Source organism: Hemitrygon akajei, chromosome 12, assembly GCF_048418815.1.
Source record: "Hemitrygon akajei chromosome 12, sHemAka1.3, whole genome shotgun sequence".
In the NCBI taxonomy this organism is placed as follows: Eukaryota; Metazoa; Chordata; class Chondrichthyes; order Myliobatiformes; family Dasyatidae; genus Hemitrygon; species Hemitrygon akajei.
The window spans coordinates 90085598-90103324 of NC_133135.1; the positions used below are offsets into that span (position 1 = coordinate 90085598).

The following is a 17727-nucleotide window of genomic DNA, read 5'->3' on the forward strand; positions in this document are numbered from 1 at the left end:
TTAATCTGTTTCCATCATTACCATGTAAACACATAGGATTATGTAGCAATTTTATCAACTCTTAAAATAAAAATGCTTTCGATAGCCTTTCCAGACTGATTTCCCATGAACCACGTTGAAGTCATAAGATCCCCTGGTGGAACATGATGTTTTTCCATATACTCTGAACCCAAATTGTACTTGCATATATGTTGTCATAGACTCCAGTGGTTTATCTATAACTTCTTCAGCAGTCCTTATCAAAAGGTCCATCTGGGAAATAGGTAAAACAAGTACAGAATATATTTCATTTATGCATTATGATGGTATTTTGTAATCACCTGGTTGAAGAGGAATTTTTGTATGAAACAAGTTATAAGATGTCATTTAATTACACTTTTCTTAAAATGATTAAAAAATCCGCTGTTGCCTTTAAATGCAAGGCTCACCATTAAAAGGTGCTGACTAACAACTGACTAAAAACCACAGCACTAGTAGTGAGGATCAAGAAGGTCAAAGGAGGCAGAGAAGCAGTTATAGGACTGCTTTGAGGTAGTGGAATAGACAATATTTAGGGATTCTTCTTTGAAACTGAATGAATATGCTATGGTTGTTTTTCACCAACTTTTTCAAGACCTGTGTGGATAAGTGTGTGCCATCAAGAACATATTGGACATAACCAAACCAAAAACCCTGGATGAACAAGGACATTCGTAGTCTGATGAGAGCTAGATCTGTGGTATTCTAGACCAGTGATCCAGGACTATACAAGAAGTCCAGGCAAGACCTATGGAAGGCTATTTTAAGAATGAGAAAACAATACTGATTGAGGTTAGACAAAATCAGATGCATGTCCGTTCTGGTAGGGTTTGTAGGCCATTACTTCCTACAAAGTGAAAACTAACATGAATGGCTATGATACTTCACTCCTATGTGAACTCAATTCCTTTTATGCATGCTTTGAAAGGAAAAATAAAACTCCACCTGTGCAAACCCCTGCAGCACCTTATCTCTGTCTCTGAGTCCAACTTCAGAATGTCTTTCAAGTGGATAAACCCTCACAAGATGTCAGGCCCTGATGGTGTACCTGGAAGGGCTCTGAAAACCTGTGGCAACTAACTGGCAGGAATGTTAAAGGACATCTTCAATATTCCACTGTGGCAGTCAGAAGTTCTTACCTGCTTCAAAAAGGTGACAGTTACACCAGTGCCCAAAAAGAGCAGGGTGACCTGCCTCAACAACTATTGCCCAGTTACACTCACATCTACTGTGATGAAGTGCTTTGAGAGGTTTGTCATGGCTAGAATCAGCTCCTGCCCAAGCAGGGACCTGGATCCACTGCAATTTGCATATTGCCACAGTGGATGCAATCTCACTTGGACTTGGATCACCTACACAATAGTAATACCTACATGAGCCTGCTGTTTATTGATTATAGCTCAGCAGTGAGCACAATCATACCCTCAGTTTTAATCAACAAACTCCAAAACCTGGGCCTCTACCAACCTCTTCAACTGGATCCTTGTCCTCCTCATCAGGAGACCACATTCTGTGCAGATCAGAGGTAGCATCTCCTACTCCCTGACAATCAACACTAGGACAACTAAAGGATGCGTGCTTGGCCCACTGCTGTACTCTCTACACCCACAATTGTGTGGTTTGGCACAGCTCAAATGTCATCTTTGAATTGGTCAATGGCAAAGTTATCATTGGCAGAATTGCAGATGGTGATGTGGAGGTGGACAGGAGTGAGATAGATCATCTTGTTGAGTGGCGTTGCAACCAGAACCTTGCACTCACTGCCAGTTAGACCAAGGAATTGATTGTGGACTTCAGAAAGGGGAAGTGTGGGAACACATACCAGTCCTTATTGAGAGATCAGGAGTGGAAAGTATGAGCAATTTCAAGTTCCTGAGTGTCAACATCTCTGAAGATATATCCTGGCCCAACATATTGATGCAATTACAAAGAAGGCTTGATAGTGGCTATATTTCATTAGGAGTTTGAGAAGACATGATATGTCACCTAAGACATTTGCAAATTTCTACTGATGTACCGTGGAGAGCATTCTAACTGGTTAGATCACTTTCTGGTATGGAGGGAATCAGAAAAGCTGCAGAATGTTGTAAACTCAGCAAATTCCATTATGGGCACTAACCTCCCCAGCATGAAGGACACCTTCAAAAGGTGATGCCTCAAAAAAAGTGGCATCCATCATTAAGGACCCCTGTTACCTAGGTCATGCCTTCTTCTCTTTGCTACCATCAAGAAGGTGGTACAGAGTAAAGAATGGCTTCTTCCCTTCTGCCATCAGATTTCTGAATGGACAATGAATCCATGAACACTGCCTCACTATTTTTTCTTCTCTTTTTGCACTACTTATTTAATTTATTTTTATATATACTTATTGTAATTTTTAAAATTACTATATTTTGCTGTATACTGCTGCCGCAAAGCAACAGATTTCACGACATATGCCAATGATATGTAATGCTCTGTTTAAGATTTTTACAGCAATGTAAGTATTTCATTTTAGCAGTTCTGTAAGAGCAGTCTATTCTGCTTTCAGCTTGTTTGGTTGTCAGCTGAGATGAAAAGCTTGTTGTTCAGTTTAGGAATGTGGTGTCAGCCAATCAGAATGGTAGAACTGGTAGAAGTTTTTAAAGAATGCTAGGCAGAGAGGTCTTTTGTTGGCAGGAGCTGAGAGAAGACAGGAGGGAAGATGGTGGAGGATGTTGTCCCTGTTGCACAAGGTGCTTTGTGCAGATGAAGAGGAAGGACCAATACCCTTGTGGGAGGGCCCATTTGTTCAAGATGGATAGCGAGTAACCTTCGGAAGGTAGTGTGTGCTTTCACGCAGACTGAGGGTCCAGCGCATGACTGTTTAGATATAATGGGCCCTTTTTATTTTATTTTTCTTTCTTTAATAACTAAAGTTAACATTCTTAAATATACTTCTGATTAATTGTGTGCAGTATATGATTTGTTATTTCTTGCCAACGGGTTATTGCCAGGGGGCAGTAAATCACACAGCATTCTTACAAACCAGGGTTTGGGTGGGTAAGACATCCCAATCTCATGATTTGGCGAGACCAAAATCATATACACCCTAGACATACCAAGTCTGAGAAAGGTAGGTTTCTTGCTATGGAATCCAGTAGCTGTTAGCAAGGGGCTAACGAGCCACACTTCCAGATACACCCAGTAAAAAGGGGTTTCGGGTATTAAACCTGATACTAATTCTGACAATTTATAACAATTTAAATGCAATTTGGTCTGGTACTAGTGGTCAATTTCAATTGTATTAAACTTTGCTGTAGTAGTTTTGGACATTTATAATAAAGGTGTATCTTTTGTTCATTTCCAATCAGAGCAGTTTTCTGAGATAACCTTAACTCAGGCAGCAACTTCTGAATATAAGATGAGGCACTGTGATTGCTGTTGGAGTAGAAGCAACCACCTCCAGCATTTTTCTAGTGTTAGCAAACTCTCTGATTGTTTTCCAATTGCACTCCATAATTTGGAATTGGAACTGAAATGGGGTCAGATTTCTCAGTACTTGGTATTCTGTCTTAATGCTGCAAATAAATCTATGTGAGATGAAGAAAAATTTGTGATAAACTCAAAAGTATTTTCATCATTAAGCCAATGTTATTATGGTTAACAAGTAATACTGTCAGTAATATGTGTTTTTATTTTTAATTGTCTTTTAAGCACCGTTGTGAATAATCACTTAACTGTACCTGAGTATGAATCTCTGTCTCTGTCGAGTGTTGTAAACTGTTTGCCATTGTGCCACGCTAAAGAGTCTCCTGCATTCCCTTGATAGCTGCCAATGCGTAACCTATAGTTATCATCTTCATCCTCTGTTCTGAAGTCAGTGTACTCAGCATAGACTATCTTATCATTCCAGTCTTCCAGTTTAATGTATAGCTTGTAGTTTCCTTGTGCAGTCAGCCTGTAAATATTCTCTAATCCAAGCCAGTGCTCTCCATCGATGTTGCCAAATCCTCTCTGAAATCAGATAAATTCAATTAGAATATAATATCTGCAATGTTTTCAGATATTTTAATAACTTACTAATTTATTAACGGATTAAAATACTCAGTACATTCTCAATTTCAGAAGTGGTACATTGCATATATGATAAGTGTATTTAAAATTATTTTAGACATCACTTCACCATTACCAGGTCAAAGCCTTTTTTGCAGCTTTTATAAAATAAGTTCAAGGTGTAGTTATGAACATTGGTACAGTTACCTCTCTTTAGTTACAACTTGGATAAACAACATTCTATTTTTGCCTACAGGTTAATTAAACAATAATTTAAAAAATTAGATCAGTAGAATTGTGTATTTCCATTTTTCACCCATGGTCAACATACTAACTGGGCGTGACATCATTCCACACACTATGATGGCAGTGTAATTCTACTACTGCCATCATAGAGAGCAATCTCACATCAGCCATTACTGTTTAGTTTGATGCAGCATCCTCTCATAGTATACGAAAACTACAATGAACTGTTAAATCAGCAGAAAAAGTCTTTGGCTGTGGTCTACCATCACTGCGTGTTGGCGTGTGGCCAAGTGGTTAAGGCGTTTGTCTAGTGATCTGAAAGTTGCTAGTTCAAGCCTTGGCTGAGGCTGCGTGTGTGTCCTTCAGCGAGGCACTTAACCACACATTGCTCTGCGACAACACCGGTGCCAAACTGTATGGGTCCCAATGCCCTTCCCTTGGACAACATTAGTGGCATGGAGAGGGGAGACTTGCAGCTTGGGCAACTGCCAGTCTTCCATTAAAAAAAACCCTGCCCAGACTTGTGCCCTGGAACCTTTCCAAGGCACAAATCAGAGGCCTACACTACGCACCATCACTGCAGGACTTGTATGGGCAGGAAAAAATCATTGTGGATACTACTCACCCAGCAAACTGCCTTTTCCAAAAGCTCCTTTCTAGAAAGTGCTTATAGGCTCTACTTGTATGTATCCAGAAAGATCGAGAAAAAAAGAGAAATGTGTCAGAAATGGACCAAGTGAATTTAAGGCCAGGGTGAAGTCAGATTCAAAGTTGATGAAATTGACAAGCTCAGCATGAGTGCATGAAGCAGCATTAATGCAGTCATCAATGTAGTAGAGAAAGAGTTGCGAAGCATTGCCAGGTAACATAGAACATAGAATAGTACAACACGGTACTGGTCTTCGGCTCACAATGTTGTGCCAAGCTTTTAACCTACTTTACGTTCAGTCTAACACTTCCCTCTTGTGTAGCCCTCCACTTTTATTTAATACATATGCCTGTCCAAGGATCTCTTTAAATGTCCCTAATCTGCCTCTACCACCACTCCTTAGATCATGGACTGTTGCATGTAACGAAAAGGCAGCCATAACTGCTGCCTATGTAGTGCCCATGACTGCACCTGAGTTTGGAGAAAGTGGGAGGAGCCTAAAGAGAAATTGTTGAGTGTGAGGACTAGTTCAGCAAAGAGGAGATGGGTGCCAGTGGAAGAGAACTGGTCAGGTCTTGTTGTTGAGAAAGAAGTGGAGAGTTTCTTTACATGTAAATGTATATCGCAAATAAAGTTGATCTTGATCATTGCTTAAACTTGTTTTACCAAAATGATTACAAAATGTAAAAGAATCTGTACACTCTATAATGAACAAATCACACTGTACATCTGGTGAGGATGGTACAATAGTTTTGCTTCGGTGGTTGGATATCCTGGCAAAGTTTGCTTTCAACATCATTCTATGAGAAACAAAAGGATAATCAGCAATTTGGAAGATGTGAAAAGGTATCACAGTTTATGCTAACATGTTGAGATGCAAATATATTGTTGATAATTTATAGCGATAAGCTTGGAAACACTGGATCATTGTACTAAATGAAAATACTTCCTGTTGCATTTATTTCATTAGCTGAATCTGAAGTTCAAGTTTGGTATATGGGAAGTTGTTTTGTTGCAAAGGTGATTTTTTTATATCTTCAAAGAGCTGCAGCATTTACTTTCTGATGGTTTGATACAGAATTATCAAATTTAAAATTTCAGAGTTGTTAACTCTTGAAAAATTTTGGCAGTAAGACATTGAATACTGGTCTTGCCTAGTTACCATGTTGGAACCTAACAAGACTGCTCTTTTGTAAGTCTAGGAAATGAATATGAAAATAGATGCTTTTCTTGAACTTCTGTTTACTTTGGATGCAGTTTCCCATTACAGCTACAAAATATTTTACCCTGTATTTCACACTATATAGTGCAAAAAATTAGTTTGCCAGTTCCATATATCACACTGTTAATGTTAGTACTGTAAATGATGTATACGGTGAACACTTAATCAGATGCAGGCTTTTCATCAATGACAATTGAGATAGATTAATTAGATAAAAAGTTAGTTTTACTGTCTTGCATGAAGTTTCTTTGGGCATTCTTAGTAAAGATGTTAATATTCAAATGTTTATATGGAAAACCAGTTTGGCAGAAGTCAGCAATCTGTTTCACTGAGGCCATGAGTACCGGTAAATGCAGTTTAAGCAAACATGCTTATAAATAGACTCATTGAATGTTTCAGTCACAGAAGGAGACCTTCTCTGTATGCACAGTGCAATTCTCAGTTAAGATGGTATCATCTATTGGACAGTCTGGTTTAGGTTATTACAACTTTCTAGAGTCATAGAAAGAGTCATACTGAGATAGAGTATACACTAATACTGCACGAGAAAAAGGCCCTTCAACGCAACTTATCCAAATGGACCAAATTGCCCATTGAAACATGGTAAGAAATTCTCTTTACCTTGTTAGTTCTCTGTGAGTTCAGAAATCCAAATTCTGATGCTGGGAATTTTTTTCTTATTTACTTCAGTGTCTTCATGATTTTGGATGCTTCATATTAACACTTTTTAAACTTCACACACAAAATGAGGGAGGAACTCACCAGGTCAGGCAGCATCTATGGAAATGAATAAACAGTCGACATTTTGGGCCATGAACCTTCTCCAGGACTGGAAAGGAAGGGGAAGATGCCAGAATGAAAAAGTGGGGGGGGGTTGTAAAGGAGGTCAAGCTAGAAGGTGATATGAAGCCAGGTAGGTGGAAGAGTGCAGGGCTAGAGAAGGAATCTGTTAGGAGAGGAAAGTGGACCATGGAAGAAAGGGAAGAAGGAAGGGCTCCAGAGGGAGGTGACAGGCAGGTGAGCAGATGTAAGAGGTCGGAGTGGGAATGGAAGAGGGGAGGGAGAAAAACAAAAAAAAATACTGGAAGAAGACATCAACGTTCATGCCGTCAGTTGGAGGCTACCTAAATAAAATATAAGATGTTGCTCCTCCACCCTGAGAGTGGCCTCATCATGGCAAAAGAGGAGGCCATGGACCAATCTGCTGGACCAGGAATGGGGATAGGAATTAAAATGGTTGGCTATCAGGAATCCCACTTTTGGCGATGGTGGAGCAAAGATACTCGTCAAAGCAGTAACAGTGTAGAGGAGGCTGAATCGGGATTACCAGATACAATAGATGACCCTTACGGATTCGCAGGTGTAATGTTACCTCACCTGGAGGACTGTTTGGGACCCTGAATGAAAGGATGGAGGTGAATGGACATTGTAGCATTTCTGTTGCTTGCAGGGATATGTGCCAGGAGGGTGATTAGTGGAAGGGGATGAATGGACAAGGGAGTCACAGAGGGAGCAACCCCTGGGGAGGTAAAAATGCATCTGGTGATACAATCCCTTTGAAAATGGTGGCAGAAGTTGTGGAGAATGATGTATTGGATGCAGAGCCTCATGGGGTGGTAGGTAAAACCAAGAGGAACTCTATCCCTGTTAAGGCAATGGGAAGGTGAGGTGAGTGTGGATATCTGGGAAATGGAGATGTGGGTGAAGGCAGCATCAATGATGGAGGAAGGGAAACCCTGTTCTTTGAAGAAGAGGGATATCTGTGATGTCTTGGAAAAGAAAATCTCATTCTGGTAATATATGTAGCAAAGATGAAGGAACTGAGAAGGGAATAGCGCTTTTACAGGAGACAAGGTGAGAAGAGGTACAGTATAGTTAAAATAGCCATGGGAATCATTAGGTTTGTAAAATATGTCAGTTGACAGTTTCTCTCCAGAGATGGAGAAAACAAGACCAAGAATGGGGGGGCGGAGATGTCAGAAATGGACCAAGTGAATTTAAGGGCAGGCTGGAAGTTTGGAGCCAGAGTTGATAAAATTAACTAGCTCAGCATGGGTACATGAGGCAGTACCAATACAGTCATCAATGTAGCGCAGGAAATGCCACCAATGTCTCGCCCAAAATGTCGACTGTTTATTCATTTCTGTAGATGCTGCTTGAAATACTGAGTTCCTCCAGCATTTTGTCTGTGTTGCTCTGGATTTCAGCTTTGCAGAATCTCGTGTTTATTCTTAAACTTCTCTAGTTTCTTTACATATCTGAAGTCTTGCGTCACTAGAGACTGAAAATATTTTGGGCCTCATTTTATTCAGTTCGGAAAAAAACTGGACAAACTTAGGAAGGAAGATTTTGTGTATAGGGAAGAGAAAGTGAAGTACCTGCAATTGGACTCAGCATTCTACCAAGCATTCTGTTTCATTTGATGTAAAAAAAAAGGGAAGTTCAACTCCATGCCCCTCCCAGGTGGCTGTATTTCAACGATTAAGGATATTTAAAAAAATTAATATCAAGGATATTCTATTTTTGTACATAACCCAAACACCATAGCCTCATAATGAGTTAGTTAGTACTGTGAATTCACTAACAGCAACATAACTCTACAATGCATGGGGAATAATGATGAGAGGGCCATTTCCAATAAATAAACACGTCTAGGGTAAATATGATTCGGGTAACACAACACATAAAAATTTGAATGACCTTTTGAAGAGCAAGAGAGTAAGATGTGAGAGAACAGGACCGATCAAGTGTGACAATGGGAAAGTGTGTATGGAACCGGAGGAGATGGCAGAGGTAGTTAATAATACTTTGCTTCAGTATTCACTATGGAAAAGGATCCTGGTGATTGTAGGGATGACTTGCAGCAGACTGAAAAACTTGAGCATGTAGATATTAAGAAAGAGGATGTGCTGGAGCTGTTGGAAAGCATCGTTGGATAAATCACCAGGACTGGATGGGATGTACCCCAGGCTACTGTGGGAAGCAAGAGATGAGATTGCTGAGCCTCTGGTGATGATCTTTGCATCATCAATGAGGATGGGAGAGGTTGTGGAGGATTGGAGGGCTGGGGATGTTGTTCCTTTATTCAATAAAGGGAGTAGGGATAGCCCAGGAAATTATAGACCAGTGAGTCTTACTCCAGTGGTTGGTATGTTGATGGAGAAGATCCTGAAAGGCAGGATTTATGAACATTTGGAGAGGCATAATATGATTAGGAATAGGTAGCATGGCTTTGTCAAAGGTAGGTCATGCCTTACGAGTCTTTTTGTGGATGTAACTAAACACATTGATGAAGGTAGAGCTGTAAATGTAGTGTATATGGATTTTAGTAAGGCATTTGATAAGGTACTCCATGCAAGGTTTATTGAGAAAGTAAGGAGGCATGGGATCCAAGGGGATATTGCTTTGTGGATCCAGAACTGGCTTGCCCACAGAAGGCAAAGAGTGTTTGTAGACGGGTCATATTCTACATGGAGGTCAGTGACCAGTGGTGTGCCTCAGGGATCTGTTCTGGGACTCCTACTCTTTGTGATTTTTATAAATGACCTAGATGAGGAAGTGGAGGGATGGGTTAGTAAATTTGCTGATGACACAAAGGTTGGGGGTGTTGCAGATAGTGTGGAGGGCTGTCAGAGGTTACAGCGGGACATTGATAGGACGCAAAACTAGGCTGAGAAGTGGCAGATGGAGTTCAACCCAGATAAGTGTGAGGTGGTTCATTTTGCTAGGTCAAATATGATGGCAGAATATAGTATTAATGGTAAGACTCTTGGCAGTGTGGAGGATCAGATGGATCTTGGGGTCCAAGTCCATAGGACACTCAAAGCTGCAAAAACAGGTTGACTCTGTGGTTAAGAAGGCGTACGGTGTATTGACCTTCATCAATTGTGGGATTGAGTTTAAGAGCCGAGAGGTAATGTTGCAGCTATATAGGACCCTGGTCAGACCCCACTTGGAGTCCTGTGCTCAATTCTGGTCGCCTCTCTACAGGAAGGACGTAGAAACCATGGAAGGGGTGCAGAGGAGATTTACAAGGATGTGGCCTGGATTGGGGAGCATGCCTTATGGGAATAGGTTGAGTGAACTCGGCCTTTTCTTGAAGTGACAGAGGATGAGAGGTGACCTGATAGAGGTGTGCAAGATAATGAGAGGCATTCATCGTGTGGATAGTCCAAGGCTTTTTCGCAAGGCTGAAATAACTAGCACGAGAGGGCATTTTTTTAAGGTGCTTGTAAGTAGGTACTTCGGAGATGTCAGGGGTAAATTTTTTACACAGAGAGTGGTGAGTGTGTGGAATGGGCTGCCAGTGGCGGTGGTGGAACAAAAGGGCCTTTCAAGAGAATCCTGGATGGATACATGGAGCTTAGAAAAATAGAGGGTATGGGTAAGCCTAGGTAGTTGTAAGGTGAGGACATGTTCAGCACAGCTTTGTGGGCCGATGGGCCTGTATTGTGCTGTAGGTTTTCTATGTTTTTATGTTTCCCTTGAAGGGAAAGTAGGACTGTTACTAATATGGATACTGACACACCCATGCATTGTTATTATTCACCAGGAAGCAATAATTTAACTCACACCTGTATAAACTTAAATTGAAATTGTATTAACAAAATATTTTAAACTATAACAAGCCATAATACTATATAATACAAAATAGAGAGGTGCCCATCATATATATATCAGTCCATAACATGCATGTATTCGTTGGAACGCATTGTTGCGTAATAAATGCATTTTGCTTCATTTCATTTACTCACAGTACTGAAACGATTTTGTGCTGAAGAACCTGTTGAAGGAAAAGGCGTCGAACTTTCTCCAATGTCGTGTGCTAACTAGCTAGCTAAAAGTTATCTGCACATTCTCTGTGAGACCATTGTCTGCAAGAGGATTTTCTGACAGCAGTATCTGTCCTAAATGGGTTCTGTGAATATTTCACCATGTTCTTCTGCTATGTTCTTTGTCCATTTCCATTTTTCTTCTTTCTCCTCTCTCAATCCCGTGCTCCCCATTGAGAAAGGCTATCCTGTTCCTTTCCCGCACTCTCAGGGAAAAAAAATGTTAACAGTACAAATCCTATTGGCCAATACAACAAGCCAAACTTATCAAGCAACTGAATTTTTATTTTAAACAGCAAAAATGAAATACTTGATTGTATAATGTAATTAAAGGAACACTTAATTGCATTTTGAGAAAATATGCAGAAAATAAAATACCCAACAGCATAACTAGATTAAAATAAAGCACGGTCTTAAACCAGTGTATAACATATAATAGCTTCTTCAACTTTACCTGCTTCCTTAAAATATTTGCTTATATTAATCCCAGGTGTTGCCTTTCCTGTATCCCTTTTCGACATTATGCCTTTTAATTTATATCTGTCCTCCTACTTGCCATAGAAACACGCATTTCAGAGTGTGTTGACTTGCAAATCTAACATGTGTATGTTTACCTGTAGATTGCCAAATAGTGTGCAATGAATTAAATCAGAAATTCAGAGTATTGGAGGAAAGGTGAAGGAAGCAATATAAAGAATTAAGGAATATTCACAGTAAAATATGAAAATACAATGAATAATTATTAAGTAATATGTAAATGGACATAGAACAAAATGCTCTTTCACTTGCAGCAGTCAAATTTCTACACTATTTCTACACTATTCTTGGTTGGTGCGACTGTAATGAAACCCAATTTCCCTCGGGATCAATAAAGTATGTCTGTCTGTCTGTCAAATGGTATTACTGATCCCCTTAAGATTTTGTTCTGCTGTGAAGCTGGAATGGAAATAAAATATTGCTCAAATTATACAAAGTTCTTAAACTAATTTTTGAAGGAGATCTCATGTATAGACTACTTTAAATAGTTCATAGAGAAGTACAGGTAATTTGGTCACCTAGGCAATGCCGAACTGTTATTCTGCCTAGTCCCACTGACCCACACCTGGGCCATAGCCCTCCCATCCATATATTTATTCAAACTTCACTTAAATGTTACAGTTCAACTCATATCCATCACTTCCACTAGCAGCTGGTTCCACACTTGCAACACCTGAGTGAAGAAGTTCCTCTCAGAATCCCCTTAAATATTTCACCTTTCACCCTTAACCCATGACCTCTAGTTCTTCTCTCACTCAACCTTGTGGCAAAAGCCTACTTGTATTTACCCTATCTGTACCCCTCATAATTTTCGATACCTCAATCAAATCTTTCCTCATTCTCCTACACTTTAGGGAATAAAGTCCTAACCTATTCAACCCTTTTCTATAACTCAGGTGTTCAATTCCCAGCAGCATTGTTGTAAAATTTCTCTGAACTCTTAATGATTTCTTTCCTGTAGGTGGGTGATCAGAACTGTGCACAATACTTCAAATTAGGATTCTGTGTCTTAAATAACTTAAACATATTGTAACACCCAACTCCTGTACTCAGTACTCTGATGTGACTTAATCTTCCTGTAATGCCACTTCCAAGGGATTATTGGTCTGTTTTCCTAGATCCCTCTGTTCTGCCACAGTCCACAGTGCCCTATAATTCAATGTGCAAGTCCTATGCTGGTTTGTACTCCCAAAGTGCCACACCTCATAGTTGTCTGCATTAAATTCCATCTTTCATTTATCAGCACAATTTTCCAGCTGCCCAATCCTTCTGTAAGCTTTGATAGCCTTTCTTGCTGTTCACTATGCCCCCAGTCTTGGTGTCATTTGCAAATTTGCTAATCCTATTTGCTATATTATTATCTAATTCATTAATATAGATGACAAACAAGAATAGTTATGGCACATCACTAGGCACAGCTCTCCAGTCAGAGGCTATTATCTATTACATCTCTCTGGTTGCTTCTGCTAAGCGAATGTTGAATCCAGTTTACTACTTCATTCTGAATGGCAAGCAATTGAATCTTCTTGACCAGCCTCCCATTTGGGACTTTGTCAATTGCCTTGCTGAAGTCCATATACAGTGCCTATAAAAAGTATTCCTTACTGTGCCCCCCCCCCCCCCCCGGAAGTTTTCATGTTTTATAGTTTTACAACATTGAATCACAGTGGATTTAATTTGGCTTTAACTCTATCAATAGAAAAAGACTCTGTGTCAAAGTGAAAATATATCTCGGCAAAGTGATCTAATTTAATTACAATTATTAAAAGACAAAATAATTGATTGCATAAGTATTCACCCCCTTCATCAGTATTTAGTAGATGTGCCTTTAGCAACAAATTGAGCTTTGAGTCTGTGTGGATGGGTTTCTATCAGTTTTGCACTGCAAATTTTCCCCATTTTTCTTTATACAAGCTCAAGCTCTGTCAGATTGCATGGGGATCATGAGTAAACAGCCCATTTCAAGTCCAGCCAGAAAATCTCAATTGGATTAAGGTCTGGACTCTGACTTGGCCACTCCAGGACAGTAACTTTGTTGTTTTAAGCCATTCCTTTGTAGTTTTGGCTTTATGCTTAGGATCATTGTCTTGCTGGAAAACAAATAGTCTTCCAAGTCACAGTTCTCTTGCAGACTTCATCAGTTTTTCCTCCAGGATTTCCCTGTATTTTGCTGCATTCATTTTTCCTTCTACCTTCACAAGTCTTCCAGGGCCTGCTGCAGTGAAGCATCCCTACAGCCCACCATGCTTCACAGTAGGGATAGTGTATTTTTGAGGTGCAGTGTTTGACATATGCCAAACATAACATTTAGTCTGATTGCCAGAAAGCTCAAATTTGGTTTAATCAGACCACAGAACCTTCTTCCAGCTGACTTCAGAGTCTCCCACATGCCTTCTGGCAAACTTCATCAATAATTTCATGTGTTTTATTCAACAGTGGCTTTCTCTTTGCCACTTTCCCCATAAAGCTGTGTCTGGTGAAGCATCTGGACAACAGTTATTGTATGTACAATCTCTCCCACCTCAGTCACTGAGGCTTATAATTCCTCTAGAGTTGTTAGTTGTCATAGGTCTCTTGGTGGCCTCCCTCACTAGTCCCCTTCTTGAGGATAGCCTGCTATAGGCAGATTTACAGCTGTGCCATATTCTTTCCATTTCTTGATGATTAACTTAATTGTACTCCAAGTGACTTGGAGATTTTCCTGTATCCATCTCCTGACTTGTGCTTTTTAATAACCTTTTTGTGAAGTTTTTTTTACTGTTATTTTAAGTTATTTTTACTGTGCCCATGGTCTGTTTTTTAAAATCAATTATGCTATTGTTTGCACTGTTGTAACTATGTGGTTTTGTGCAGGTCTTGTAGCTTTAGTTTTTGGTCTTGTTTTGTCTGGTGGCTTTGGAGCTCCTTTCCGGGGAATGCGCTAAGATGGTAGCGCGATATTAATATACAGCAGCCTCTCCGGACTCTGGATTGGGGATTACCAAACGTTATGTGGATTTTCTGGTGTAGTCTGTTTTGTCATGTGCTTTTGTGATATCATTCTGGAGGAACGTTGTCTCATTTTTTTAACTGCATTGCATTTGTGGTGTAGAGTTAGGTAGGGGAGAAATACAAAGAGATCTAGGAGTCCTTGTTCATCAGTCACTGAAGGTGAATGAGCAAGTGCAGCAGGCAGTGAAGAAGGCTAATGGAATGTTGGCCTTTATTATAAAGGGAATTGAGTACAAGAGCAAGGAAATCCTTTTGCATTTGTACAGGGCCCTGGTGAGACCACACCTGGAGTATTGTGTACAGTTTTGGTCTCCAGGGTTAAGGAAGGACATGCTGGCTATAGAAGAAGTGCAGCGTAGATTCACAAGGTTAATTCCTGGGATGTCCAGACTGTCTTACGCAGAGAGGTTAGAGAGACTGGGCTTGTACACGCTGGAATTAAGGAGATTGAGAGGGGATCTGATTGCAAAATATAAGATTATTAAGGGATTGGACAAGATAGAGGCAGGAAATATGTTCCAGATGCTGGGAGAGTCCAGTACCAGAGGGCATGGTTTGAGAATAAGGGGTAGGTCATTTAGGACAGAGTTAAGGAAAAACTTCTTCTCCCAGAGAGTTGTGGGGGTCTGGAATGCACTGCCTCGGAAGGCAGTGGAGGCCAGTTCTCTGGATGCTTTCAAGAAGGAGCTAGATAGGTATCTTATGGATAAGGGAATCAAGGGATATGGGGACAAGGCAGGAACTGGGTATTGATAGTAGATGATCAGCCATGATCTCAGAATGGCGGTGCAGGCTCAAAGGGCCGAATGGTCTACTTCTGCACCTATTGTCTATTGTCTATAAATGAAAATAAACTGAATCTGAATCTGAAGTTGCTTGGAATGTTCTTTCTACTTCATGTTGTACTTTTTGCCAGGGTACTGACTCGCTGGCAGTTGGACCTTCCAGGTTTATTTTTACTACAATCAATTGAAACATCTTGACTGCACACAAATCTCCAAAATCAGATTTCTATTTAACTAATTATGTGACTTCTAAAACCAGGTGGCTGCACCAATGATGATTTGATGTGTCACATTAAAGGGGGTTATGTCCTAGCAGTGTCCACTGCCTTTCCTTCAACTTTCCTTGTTTAATAGCCCTAATCAGGCTCTTTTTCCTGACCCCTAGAATACCTTCCAATAATTTACCCACTATTGATGTCAGGCTCACTGACCTATAATTGCCTGGCTTATTCTTGGAGCCTTTATAGAACAATGGAACAATATTAACTATCCCCTAGCACTCTGGTACGTTCTCCTTGGCTACTGATGTTTTGAAATACTGCTGCCAGGGCCTCTGCAGTTTCTGCATTAGTTTCCCACAGAATCCAAGTGGACAACTTGTTAGACCCTAGGGTCATCCACCCTATTTTGCCTTAACACAGAAAGCACCTCCATAATCTGGATACAGTTCACGATCCACAACTGTTTTGCCTTGGTTCTATAGACTCTGTGTCCATCTTCCGAGTAAATACAGATGCAAAAAATGCATTTAAGATGTCCTCCATCTCTTTCGGCTCCATACATAAATGACCAAGCCGATCCTCAAGTGAACCATTTTATCCCCTGCTGTCCATAAATCTGATGCGCTCCCTCCTATACCATCTCCTGCACCATGTGTTAAACTATATGATCTTCTCATTTTTGGCCTCACTAGTATGAGATCCTGAGATCATCACCCTGGAGGTCCTGTCCTTTAACTTTAAAAATGAAACTGAAGCCTTCAGAGCAAGATTGTTGTGCCAGAGGGATATCAGGGACTGCTGTGTACTTTACTTCATAGAAACATGACTCATTCCTACCATTTCAGGTGCAGTGCTGCACTGTGAGGGATTCACCATCAATCAGAAAGACAGAACAGCTAAGTCTTTTGAAGATAGAAGAGGCAGAGTTTGTTTCACAATAAACTCATCATGGTGCACAGACATGGCAGTTCTATCTCAGTATTGTTCACCTGACCTGAAACAACTAGTGGTCAAGCATCATCCAATTTATCTGCCAAGTGAGGTTTCCACTGTAATCCTGAAAACGATGTCAGACAGTAACTGGAGGAGATGAACACCATGATCAGCAGTCATGAAAAACCCAGATGCCTTCTCCATCATTGTGGCCTGCCAGCTTGAGGAAGTCTATGTTCAACTGCCACCGATATGGTGGAACCAAGGAGCCAACCCACATGACCACTGTTACACCACCATCAAGAATGCTTACCTTGTCATCCTACGCCTGCATTTTGGAACGTCTGATCACCTGGGTGTACTTCTGTTCTAACGTTTCTGGCGTACAGGCAGAGACTGAGGACCATAGCACCACTGATGATGACCATGAAGGTATGGTCAAGGGAGGCAGAGAAGCACTTACAAGACGGCTTTGAATTGATGGACTGGACAAAGTCAATGAATATGCTACAACTATCTCCGACTTGATTGAGACATGTATGGATTAATGTGATTTTGAGAATATAGCCAAACCAAAAACTGTGGATGAACCAGGAGATTTGCATTCTGTTGAGGGCTAGCTCTGTGGCATTCAAGGCGTAATCCAGAACTATATGATCTGTGGAAGGCTGCAAAACGAAAAAAACAATTCCAATTGAAGTTAAAGATGGAATCAGATGCACATCAGCTCTGGCAAGGTTTGCAAGCCAGTACTTCCTACAAGACGAAACCTAACATTATGAATGGCCGTGATGCTTCACTCCCAGATGAGCTCAGCGCCTTTTATGCACACTTTGAAAAGGAGACAAAACTTTACCAGTCCAAAGCCCTGATCTCTGACTCCGAGGCTGACATCAGAATGTTTTTCAAGAGGGTGAACCCTCATATGGTGTCAGATTCTGATGGTGTACTTTGTAGGGCACTAAAAACCCGTGCAACCAACTGGCTGGTGTGTTCAAGAATATCTTCAATATCACTACTGTAGGTGGAGGTTCTCAACTTCTTTAAATAAGCAACAATCATACAAGTGCTCAAGAAGAGCAGGATGAGCTGCCTCAGCAACTGTTGCCGAGTTTCACTTACAACTACTGTAATGAAGTGTTTTAAGAGGTTGGTCATGGTTAGAATCAACTCCTACCTGAGCAAGGACTTGGACCAACTGCAATTTGCCTGTCGCCACAATGTGTCTCTCATGGATGCAATCTCATTGGTTCTCCACTTGGCTTTGGATGACCGGGTC

The 17727-nt window shown here is 40.6% G+C and overlaps 2 protein-coding genes across 10 annotated transcripts in view; one reads left to right on the forward strand and one right to left on the reverse strand.

The window, feature by feature from the left end:
• The window catches only part of ralgps2 (Ral GEF with PH domain and SH3 binding motif 2), a 516901-nt gene that overhangs the window by 237791 nt on the left and 261383 nt on the right, over nt 1–17727 (forward strand). The gene's annotated exons all lie outside the window — the stretch shown is intronic.
• angptl1a (angiopoietin-like 1a) overlaps nt 1–17727 on the reverse strand; it is a 139484-nt gene that overhangs the window by 37379 nt on the left and 84378 nt on the right. For all 4 annotated transcript variants that reach the window (XM_073063660.1, XM_073063662.1, XM_073063661.1 and 1 more), the window contains exon 4: nt 3723–3993. In XM_073063660.1, coding sequence (XP_072919761.1) covers nt 3723–3993 — 271 coding nt within the window. The remainder of the gene's footprint in view (nt 1–3722; nt 3994–17727) is intronic.